General features: G+C 32.7%; 1 protein-coding gene across 1 annotated transcript in view; it reads left to right on the top strand.

Annotated features, from left to right (window-relative positions):
- The window catches only part of Cht7 (chitinase 7), a 190,658-nt gene that overhangs the window by 138,424 nt on the left and 40,100 nt on the right, over nucleotides 1-12,134 (top strand). Inside the window, exons 6-9 of the mRNA XM_035368167.2 lie at nucleotides 536-659; nucleotides 3,173-3,358; nucleotides 7,130-7,249; nucleotides 10,918-11,203. Of these exons, the coding sequence (XP_035224058.1) occupies nucleotides 536-659; nucleotides 3,173-3,358; nucleotides 7,130-7,249; nucleotides 10,918-11,203 (716 nt within the window). The remainder of the gene's footprint in view (nucleotides 1-535; nucleotides 660-3,172; nucleotides 3,359-7,129; nucleotides 7,250-10,917; nucleotides 11,204-12,134) is intronic.

The following is a 12,134-nucleotide window of genomic DNA, read 5'->3' as shown; positions in this document are numbered from 1 at the left end:
CGAGTTTCACCAAAACAATTTCACCAATGGTCATGATGTAAAGATTCGCCATCAACGAAGAATTAAAAATTCGAATCACCACAAAAACAGCTACTGTGATTATACAAATGCTTAATAACATCTGAAGTGAAATCGAGAATAGACCTGATATTCTCCGAGCAACTAATGGTGCTCATGTTAAAGTGTTAAGGACACCCTGTATACTTATGTTCTCAGAAATATCGTTCACTTTCAGAGACAGCGATTTAAAAGCGAGCCTTATTTCTGAGAACATAAGTACATATTGGTGTTAACTTTCACCAATGGTCATGTTATGTAAGACATCTTGAGCACGTCATCATGAGAGCAAAGGCTATCTTGAAAAGATGGCTCTCATGACGAGTTTCACGATGAGATGAAGAGAAACAAAAATACAACTATTTTAAAGCTTTAAAAACAAGTCATTATTTTACAGAACTTTGTTTTCAAAATTAATTACTTTAATTTAATATATTAGAATTATTAATTATTCTAATCTTGCTGTCTCTATTTGCAGTTATTGTGATTTCATCAACATCATGTCATACGATTTTCACGGAAAATGGGAAAGCCAGACTGGTCACAACAGTCCCCTTTATGCTCTTTCCACTGAATCTCAATGGAGGAAACAGCTCTGTATGGTGGGTTTTTCATTCATTTTTTATTTACATTTTAATGTTTTAGGCATTTTTACTTCATCGATGTACTAAAATGTAACCCTTGGGAAGCTATTGAGACTAAACATCATGAAAAATGAGCGGCAGCGTGTTTATACAGATGGGTGACAGCTTTCAAGACACGAGAATGTTGGGAACCGGTGTTTTCTCGAAATTATTTCCCTTCTGTGCGCTAGTTCGAAAGTGTGGTACTGCTTTTGGCGGTGAAGTGGAGACGATTCACATCTCACTTAAACAGCTAACTTGCTAGCTAAATGGATTTAAAAATGTAGGATTACTGTCAGATTCGCAGGCTGCCATTCAGTTCAATTCCAGCTCTACTCTCATATGAGATTTCCCAATGTCCAAAGCTGCTGAATTCCTTCAGGTCTGGACATCAACGTGTTGTTTTGCGGTGGATCCTTGGCCATAGTAATTTACACGATTACGATCAGGCAGATTTTTTTACTAAAAAAAATGCCATGCTGTTACACTGTACAAAACGAGAATCGATGTACCAGGGTGAATTCCTGGGCAAAACTGAAGCAAATATGGAAACAATTGTCTTTTAGATGAACCTGATAACCCAAGACGATAGGTAATGGCTGATCTTCTACTAGTTACAGGCATGATAGCCTATCTGCTCATCCGTGCCGTATTGGCGTTCTCACTGATGCTGCCTGCCTCTTCCGTGTCAAAAACAAGCCTATAGACCAACATCACCTGCCTGTCTACGCCGCTCTCCACCGAGATACTAATGTTTTTATATACTGGGAGGCTAAAAGACTCGATAGCGATAAAGTCCGGTTATGTGTTGAACTTTTTGATGTTATTTCTACTGCTTCTACTTATCAGTCCAAAGGGATTTGAGTCCCGCAGGACTATTACTTTCGTTTTGGCATTTTGCGTCGGACTCCTATAAATGTCGGTTCACTTTTCAAACTGTTGCCACAAAATGTTAGAGTCCTGCATTATATTTGAAGAAATTAAATAATGAAAAATCTGCAAAAATGTATGTATAGTTCACTCATTGTGATAAAACAACGGTATCTAGAGCCATCCAGTTTTGAATGACGTAATCCTACTGCGAATATGGGCATCTGAAATCCCAAATTTGAAATTTTTAATTTGTTTTATTATCGATTTTATAGTTTGCAAAACTTTAACAAATTTTTGAGTAACAAACTCAACGATTTAAAAGCGAGCAATCGCAACACTCTACGGGGAGGGGCGGAAACCTTTTTATCTCCAGCGCGTCGAACTGTGTATCGGAAGTTGTAATGATAGTCTCATTTTAAAATTATTTTGCGACATTCCTATTTGAACTGAATTTTATGGTTTATGTGCAAAGAACATGATATTTAATAAATAAAGGTAACACACAAAACGTTTATAAAAACGCCCTTATGGAAGTAATTTAAAATCTGAAACATCTCAGATTTTTTTTTTTTACCCCATTACTACTTATTTATATTCTGTTTCTGCTACTTGCTTTTATTCTTATTCATGTGCCTGCCATTGGAAATAAAAAACAAAACATTCTAAGCAATAGAGTCTAATGTTCCTGTAATAACATTTGCATATTCTAGACATTAAATCGCGTTAGGATTGGAAAATTAGTTTTGGAATTTAAAATTAAACTTTACGTTTAAAATATTATTCTAATTTCTTTGTATTTTAAATAGTATTCCATTTTAATAGCAAAGAAATTTGATTTATGTGAGCTAGTAAAGAACTATTGCGATCCCCACGCGTGGTCTGAAAATATAAGTAGTAAGTAGGTTTAGTTGTCAATTAAATATACCATTGTTCGAATTCCGGCCAGAACTAAGTTAATTTTCCATGTTTCTTATTTCAAAGAAACCTAATAGTATGTACAAGATGAGACAGCAACATAAAAGGAAGCAGTATTAAATTGTTTCATCTTTAGCGTTTTTCACTTACTACTTTTTCTCCGTAATGAATAACTTTTTAACTATTCAAGAAAGTCATAATACATCATTCTGCGTTAATTTTTTTAATTATTTATTTAACTAGGTTTTTCTTTAAAACACATAAATATTAAATTGTCAGATTTAATGTATAATTTCTAGCTGAAATGGCTAATTAAGTAAAGTTGGATTACGTTTTTATTTTTATTAATATATCTCTTATTCGCAATGCCCATAAATTTATAATACACAGTTTAATTAAGCGTATGAAGTCGTTCCTTAATTTTCAAATATGAATGACTTTCAAGTATTGCCTTTGCTATTTCAAAATTAATATATTTCACTTTACACAGAATTCCGCGACTTTTTTTTTTTTTTTTTTTTTTTTTTTGGCTGCTCTTCAAAATTAATTTTTTTCTGGTTTATTAATTTGGCTTTATATTATTATACATTTAATTGGAAGTGTATTAATTACGCATGACTGTAGGTCAGTGACTGATTTCACGTTAAGGCAACTGATACAGTTCTATATTACAGTAAATGATATATTGTTTGTTGATTTTGCAGGAATTTGGCGTCAAACTGTGGGAGAAAATGGGAGCTCCAAAAGAGAAAATCATTGTTGGCTTGGCCACTTATGGCAGAAGTTTCACCTTGAGCAGTCCTGATAAAAACGGAATGAATGTCCCCACGAGAGCAGGTGGTAAAGCTGGTACTTACACAAGAGAAGAAGGATTTTTGGCTTATTATGAGGTAAGAATTTATATGCGTACGCATAGAGAATCTAATAACGTTTCAGTAAAATATTCCGACTTGTAATTTTCATCAGGCCCTGATTACTATTTAGTCTCAAAACGTATATCAAGTCTTATGCCCTTAAAAATAACAAAAATACGTATTGGGCGTCTCTGGGGATACTTAGGCAATTATATTGCTAAGACCTTGTTTCTTTTCTTAAATGGGCTCACATCTATGCATTTCCCTTAAGCAGGCTTTCTCTTTTCCCTTGTCATAAACAACCATTGAAAGATTGAACTTAATCTCCTGATGTCTTGTTAGCTTTAGTACTGCAGTATATGTTAACCGCGTAGTATTAATGCCTGAAATGTCTGTTCAGTGTCTGTCTGTTCTGCCTCAGTACTTATTATAGTATTATACACGTGCGTCTGTTTAAATGTTTTAGCGATGTCTTTAATGTTACCTTTTGTTTCGAACTACATGCACATCTCACAGTACTTATAGCTGAAATGCCTTATGCGTAGGTCTTCTGTCTTCAATCCAGAAATATTATTCTTCTAACTGACGTATTAGAGTAACAAAGTGAACCAATGTCATGCACGGATGTATAAACTGTATCCCCCACGCGACAATATGCATAATAACTTGTCCTTGAAATTCGTATCTACGGTGTAACATTTGTTTTCAGTATTTGTTTTATACACAACACATTACCCACAATATATGACATGCATATAATTATTTGCATAATTAGTGCTCGTCCCACTAGTAACAGTGTTTGTTTGCGTAAGTATTTTAGTGTTTAGTATTTATCTCTGTTTTTTAGAGTGGTTTTTCTACAGCGCTAGCCACTTCGCCTGGTGGCGAAGCTGCACCACAGGTCCATGGTTCGATCTCCGGGCTGGGCAAGGGCGACTCAGTCTTTCACCCTTTGGTCGATAAAATGAGTACCAGGTTCGCTTGGAGACTAAACACCGGGCATCTGGCGACAAGTTGACCACATGTCCAGGGCATATGCTGATGCACTCCATAGCCCAAGGTCAAGAAAACAGTTTTCGGGGCACTGCAGGTCGTGGCTCACTAGGGCTGTTGTGTCACAGAGTTTAGGTTTTTTTAGAGTTTTTTATTTAATACTTAGTGACATATTACCTGTTAGCTCAACCTAGGCCGAATTTTGATAACGGAAAGGAAAGAAGATGCACAAGCGAAAAAAAGCATAAACATAATATGTTTGCCAAAATAAGCCTTGCACTTTCGTCTGGTTTCTCTGGTTTGGATAAACGATCTTAACTGGTGGAAAAACTGCAAAACTCTCGATTCTGATCTATATAACAAATTATTATGTAAAATAATGATGTAAATGACTAATGAATATAAGGCTTTGCATAAAACGAAGTCTATAAATCTTTTGCATTTTTAATTGTGATATTTCCAAAATTCTGGTACACATAATATACTCCGTGCTCACTAAAGTCCTTAGCCGTTCTTCTCAACCGTTGTCTGTAGACAAATATTTCCACCTACAAAAATGTTTTAAATAAGACAAAGATTTGTATATTTGAATTTTTAATTAAAAAAATTTTTTTTATAAAATATGAAATCTAATGTTTTACACGTTCTTCCGGTACCTATACTTAATATTTATGAAAGTTTTGTATCCATTATAAAAAATAAAATGCTCAAAGTTTGACAGAAACTTTGTAAATTTTATTTTCGTATTTTTTATAAGATTTATTTCTTTAAGCTCAAAAATGCCAAAAAGAAAAATCTTTCATCATTTAGAGCAGCGATTCTCAACCGATGGTACGCGTACGACTGGTGGTACCCAACAGAAAAATAAATCGCACCCAAAGAAACAAAGTATTTTTAACTATTATTTTCAAAAATCTTGTGAACAAAAAGAAAAATCTGATGTGTACACCACATGACTTCCTTGTACGGAATATTAAATTATACGCATTTTTCTTGCATTTCATTTAAACTTATTGGATTGAATTAAATCTACTTCGCCGACAGCGCATAAACCACAATAGAATATAGGCATTCTTTAAAATTCATTCTAGTATTTGTTTACCATAGCGACACTCTGGCGCTAGATTCCCTTAACAGTATGATATTTTGTTCATATTATAACTCATAATGCACAAAATTTATATCATTTAAAGAATAGAATTATCTAATCGTTGCCACATGTTCTATTCAAAAACTATAATAAAGCTAGAACGATGTATAAAAGAAATCAAGCAAACAAAACAAAAAAGAAACAGTTTTTCACACGATTGAGTATTTCTCATTCAATTAATTCAGTTCTCACTTCGCGAGAAGGCAAAAATACATAAAAACTCAAAATATCTATATTAAAAATTACGAAGTAAATCTTAAACACTTATTTCCTCGAAAAAATTCCAGAAAGGATTAAGCATGATTTAATTGGAAATAATAAATGAAGGCGTTATCTTTGTTGTTGCGAAGCTAAGTTTCTCTAGATTGGCAACAAATCTACTAGTCTGCTGTTTCAAATGTAAACAATCAATGGCCGCCATAAAAAAGGCTTAGAAGCACTTAAACAACTTTAAAATTGTTGATAATTCTAAAAATATTGCATACAGATTTACTAAAGGCATAAGAACCTTAACCGGAAGATAAAAACAATATAATTCAATCATTTTTAAAGGGAAAAATGTACAATTTACAAACATATAAGAGTAAAGAAACTGAGATCACTGAGCCGCGTAACAGAGCGGATATATATATAAATATATTTATATACGTTTGATGCGGCCGATTGCAACCAAAATACGAGGTGCACATCTTCATGTTATAGCAGTCCTATATACAAAATTTCAGCGTTCTGAGGCTACTCGTTTTAGACTTATGCGAGATACGTACGTACGTACGAACGCCAAAAAATTCTCTTCAGAATTAATTTTAAAGCAGTTTTATAATTTTTTTGGAGGAAACGAGTCTTTTATTCTGTCCTTACGTACAGATATCACGCAAAAATATCGTTAAATTGCATTCGATAGCGGTCAAAATGGATATTTTCGTTGAAATATGCTGCCTGAAACTTTTCGCGATTACAATACTTCCTTTTTACTTCGTACAAGGAAGTAAAAATTGACAGAAATTTCCTGTGATCGAACTCAACAGAAGATTTCAAAAATAAAACATTTAACTCTTGGCTGAAATCAAAAAAAAAATTTAAAGGCGTTTCAAATAAAGCTATTAAATTCGATCGTGTTGCCTTTTTGCAGAACTTATTTGTGTGAACAGGTATTTTCTTCCCCGTTTTATTTGAAAACGAAATACAGAATAGAATTAAAATTTGATCCTAATTTACGGTTAAAATTAAGTGAAATAAAACCAGACATAAAGAAACTGATCTTTCTTAAACGGGCCCAAATTTCACACTCAATTTTAGAACTAAAATATTATAACTTAAATTTTTATAATTAAAATGGTAGCAAATTTTTAATCTAATCTTCTTTTATGCGCGCACATTTAACACAAATGACCTGGCTGTGCAAATGGCAAAACATATATTATTTCATGATTCTGTTGCAAAATTGAAAGATGTAATAGTGGTATTAAAGTTTTTCAGTATTTGTTCAGATGGAACGCATTAGTCTAAACGTTGAGAATTGCTGATTTAGAGTATTTTTGTGAATGGAAGTATGTATCTATGACTAACATTCAGAAAATAAATATAGGATAAGAACTTCTGTGGATATGGTCTTACTCTTACTTTGAAACCTTCCATTACTCAATGTTTCTGTTTTCATGTAGGTGTGCGACTTCATCAAAAAAGGAGCTAAGTATGTGTGGGATGATGAACAGAAAGTTCCTTATGCATATTACGGAGATCAATGGGTTGGTTTCGATGACGAAAAGAGCATCAGGATTAAGGTAAATACAATTCTTTCGTAGTATTTTCATCAACATGATAGCTCAAAAGTTTTCTGCTTATTGGAAACTTTGATTTATCTAAAAATTTATGTTATTTGGTCTTTTCTAAATGATAGGAATTTATCAATTGTTATTTTATCTTTTATAATACAATTTATATTTCTTTGCCTTCATAAACTGAATAATGTGAACAAATTACCACAAAAACTTCATGTCAGTAATATACCTGATGAAGATTTTATCAATTGGAAAATTATAAAACGCAGTGTTATTCCATTCTTTCAATTCGAAGTCATCGCCAGTTGCGCGGCACAACCCAGGATCGTTTAATTGTGCTTGTCAACATCTACGCTCAGAGGGGTTTTCGCTGAGGGGGAGGGGGGAAATAACCATGAACCGCATTCTACTCTTAAGGGGGCTCATACACCTTAAACCCCCTTATGATCTTCGAATATGTGACTGATACAAGAGTTGAGATATTTTATTTATTTTAAAAGCAATTACTTCCAACTTTTTAGAGCTGACTACATAATATGGCTGCTTTGGGAACTAGTAACCAGAACGTTTGTGTTGCCACAAATATTTTTGTAATTTAATCCGCTTTGTGACGAAATTTTTCGTCATGTTTCCACCTTGCGCGTATGATATTTTAAAAATGGCTAATGCTACATACTTGAAATTTAATGGAATTTTTTATATGGGTACTATTTTTTAACTGAACCGAAAATTTAATGAATATTTTAAAATTAAAAAAGTTTATGCACGAAAATATTACAGATTTCTTTTAATAAAATACATTTTTTAAACTCGACTCCAAATAAAATAAAAATTTAACATGAAATTCTTAAAATTTTTGGTTCGCAGTAGTTTCCAAATCTTATAAAGCTATATATTAAATATGGAATTAAATTATGCAACAGAATGTTTTAAACTGTACGCGCAAGGTGAAAACGTGACGAAAACTTTTGTCACAAAGCGTATTAAATTATAAAAATATTTATGGCAACACAAACTTTCTGATTACTATTCCAGAAAACAGCTATTTTATGTAGTCAGCTGTAAAAAGTTGGAAGTAATTGCTTTTAAAATAAATAAGTTATCCCAATTCTTGCAACAGTCACATATTCGAAGATCTTATGGGTTTTAAGATGTACAAGTCCCCTTAAGATTCCTCTAAACTCATTCAGCTCACCGGACGACCGATAGATTCGAAAATTCCTTCTATTTTACTTGGGTAATTGAGAAGACCCGCATTGAGTGCAGCAAGTTTTTGAATCAGTGCTTGAGTTCCTAAAATATGACCCTTTGTCAAACTTGCTCCTCGTCCTCAAACAGAGACAAAAGGGAAAAGCATGCAGTTACGTGATTAAACGGAAGATCATATATAAAAATCATTACCATTCTGTCTCTGAGTTTCAAAAGTATCAGCAGGTGAAAGGAAAGGAGGAATCATACTCAAGAAGATCGTAAAATAAATGCTAAAATTCCTCTAATACATATAACACTAAAAACCCTAATAATTATTTATTTTAAATTTTCAAATAGATTTAATTCCTTTCGTGCATATATATAATAAAGGGATAGTAATTAAATCAAAATTAAATCATGAAATATTAGTTACTTCCGAATAGGAAGTACACATATTAAAATACGAGTAAACATCTCAAATGTAATTTAATAACATATATCATTTTAATATGAAATTTCTCAACTTTTGTTTATTAGATATATATATATAAATTTTGGCATCATTATATATATATATGTATATATATAAATTTTGGCATCATTATACATATATATATATATGTGATGTACCAGCTTTTGTCCGGAATAAATAAAATGCTGAAGAATCATAAATATAGTCGTAGCTTAAATAATCAGACGATAAGTTTAAAAAAACCGGATCCATTTATTATTATTCAGGAGAAATAGCAATTACAAAAATCAGATATCCGGAGTAAATAAAAAGAATTACTAATAACTTTTTGTATGAAGTTTACTGCATCGCGACATTTTAGAAAAAGCCACGATATTCCTTTTGCGAGTCTTTTTATAGCCTCTGGAAAGGCGGAGCTTCCAAGAAATGACGTCAGTCTCGTCAGCCAATCCAGTTCGCTTTAAATATCTCGAGAACATTCTATAACTGTACGTGTAGAAAAAGCGGGAAAAACAACTTGACTACGGGGCTGTGAATTTAATTCCACGTACTTTCAAATAAGAGACCGTCGCCATTAAAAATGAAAAAGAACATACAGTTAGAATTTTAAGTGTATTCTTGATTATGGAATTTTATTATTACATATATATATATATACTAGCCGCTACGCGTTCAGCCTTCGTCTGGCTTTTAAATGTACCTGTAAAATGCCTAAAAATGCCAAACATTAAATTTAAAAACTGCACAGAATTTTACTCTACAGAACAACTTTATCAAAAAAAAAAATTCAATAGAAATGTATTAAATATAAAAAAGTTGCAATGAAATAAGCAATATCCCTTAATACAATATTAATTATCATAATAAATAAATTAACCAACTTCCCATAGCTTTCTCTTGACAAACGCTCAGTATCCAGGAGAAACATTAAATTTAAAAACTGCAAAGAATTATCTCCCTCATTTTTCCGAGTGGCAACAGCGCTATATTGATATCAGCAACAATGGCAACAGTGATATATCAACAACAATGGCTGCGATTTGATGCGATTTCATCAAAAAACATAAAATTAAAAAAATAGCATTCGAATTTTGAAAAAAATCGCTTCGAGGTGCGCTAGCTCTTGTCCAGATGCTTCTACGTATGAAATTTCGTAGCCCTGGGTCTATTAGCTTACGCGCAGCACGAACGAAAGACGCAAACACACACACAGACAGACAGACTCTTCCTTTTATTATATGAAGAAATAAATGTAATGATGCCAAAATTCACTTAGGAAACAGATTTAATAATAGGCTTCGATTTATTAAGAAGAATATTTGTATTTAAATTAGCAATTTAGAAAATATTAATACTTCGTAATAGCTAGCAATTTTAAGACACCATCGGTTTTAAGACTAACTCCTGTTTTTGCGTGTATGTTGCGAAAAAATAAGTACGTCTCAGAATTGAAGAAATATGGTAATTAAATTAAGTAAATGAATGCGCAATGGGAACAATACGTCTATCGATTCATACAGTTCTTGCAGAATTCCAATGATCTCATCAATTAACTATCCATTAAATGCCTAGTTTTATACTTTTCATGATTCCATTTTTTTAATTCACGGTTTACCAAACAAAGGAACCAATTTGTCGTCTGTATCTTAAGCCAACTTTTATATTTTTAAGCATTTTAACTTTCGGTTGAATATGTTCTTTTTCGCACTTTTAGTATTTAACATAAATCAAGCTGTATTTGTAATCATATAAATCTAATTCATTTAAATTTTAATTAATTTAAATTCTTGAAATAATTTATCTCATTTAATTTAATCTCGCATATCAAAATATTTTTTGCTTTGGAAGAATATTATTTAAACATTATTTAACCACACTATTTAAGCGAAAACATTGAAATTCGTATTTTGGGGATGGAGACAAGTGGCAAGGACTGTAGATTAATTAACAACAGCTGTTCATGTTTCTGCCAAACAAATAAATATACAAACCTATATCGCCATTGCAGCTCAAGTGGATAAAAGACAATGGTTATGGTGGAGCTATGGTCTGGACCCTCGATATGGACGACTTCCACGGTTCTTGTCTCAATGGTAAAAAGTATCCTCTTATTGGAGCAATGGGAGAAGAGCTCCTTGGTCACTCCAAACGACCCATCACAGATCTAGAAGCTTTGTCTAAAAAAATAGCGAAAACCCTTCCAGCAACCCCAGCTCCTGTGCTTCCGAAGGAGGTCCTAATTGTTCGTAAGGATGATGATGAAAAAGAAGAAGTGGTGCCAGAAGTAGATCCTGGTAAGACCAAAGTTTTTCTTTTTTAAAACTGAAAATTTATATTTCTGAAGATAATATGCATAAAAGACCACCATTCAGTTTGTAAAGAATTTTCTCAAAAGAGTTGCTCATGCAAATGATTGAGTTAATTATCTGTGGGTACTTCTGTCCTCGGTTAGTCATTCTTATTACCGTGTTACTAAGAAATTTCACTTGAACCAGTTTTGGACATCTTCTATTCATACACCTTCCAAGGCTTGAGGACAAAATATATTCATAAATACTCCAAGTAAAATTAAGCATGCAAATAAAATTCTGGAGTACGATATCTCAACAAATCAAATGTGTGAAACTCAGCTGGTCACAAGCATAAAGGAATTCAATAACTTCTAGCATAGATTGTAGACGGAGTAAGTACAAAACCACTACGGACTCGGTTCAATGTAACCGTTTGTTTACAAGATATAAATCCAGGCGATGTTACCATATAAATAATAACCTTCTATCTTCCATGATTCCATGACGGTAAGGATTAGTCTGACGCCATGTATGATTTTCCAAACGGCAGACCAATAAACTTCTTGATGAACAAGACTGTTCAAATATTTGCAGTGGTAAGCTCTTACTCTATAATACTGATAAATGCTGCGTAGTTCTCTTTCGCAGATACAGAAAAAATATCCCAGTGAATATAAATATCCGACTCAATAACCAAGATATTCCTGTTGCTAACTCCTATAAATACTTAGGTGTCTATATTGACAAAACCCTAAATTTCAAAGATCATATTCAATATGTTACAAATAAGGCTAACGCTGCTTTCATTGCTCTCTATTCATTAATTGGAAGAAACTCTAAGTTAAACCTCCGTACCAAGAAAAATATCTACATCTCACTTATTCGCCCAATAATCCTCTATGCAGTTCCAGCCTGGGCTACTGGCCGAAAAATA

The sequence above is a fragment of the Stegodyphus dumicola genome, chromosome 9 (assembly GCF_044657685.1).
Source record: "Stegodyphus dumicola isolate Sdum_Otavi_A_Nest chromosome 9, ASM4465768v1".
Lineage (NCBI taxonomy): Eukaryota > Metazoa > Arthropoda > Arachnida > Araneae > Eresidae > Stegodyphus > Stegodyphus dumicola.
Note: the sequence above shows the minus strand (reverse complement) of the source record. Positions and strands in the feature narration are given on the sequence as shown.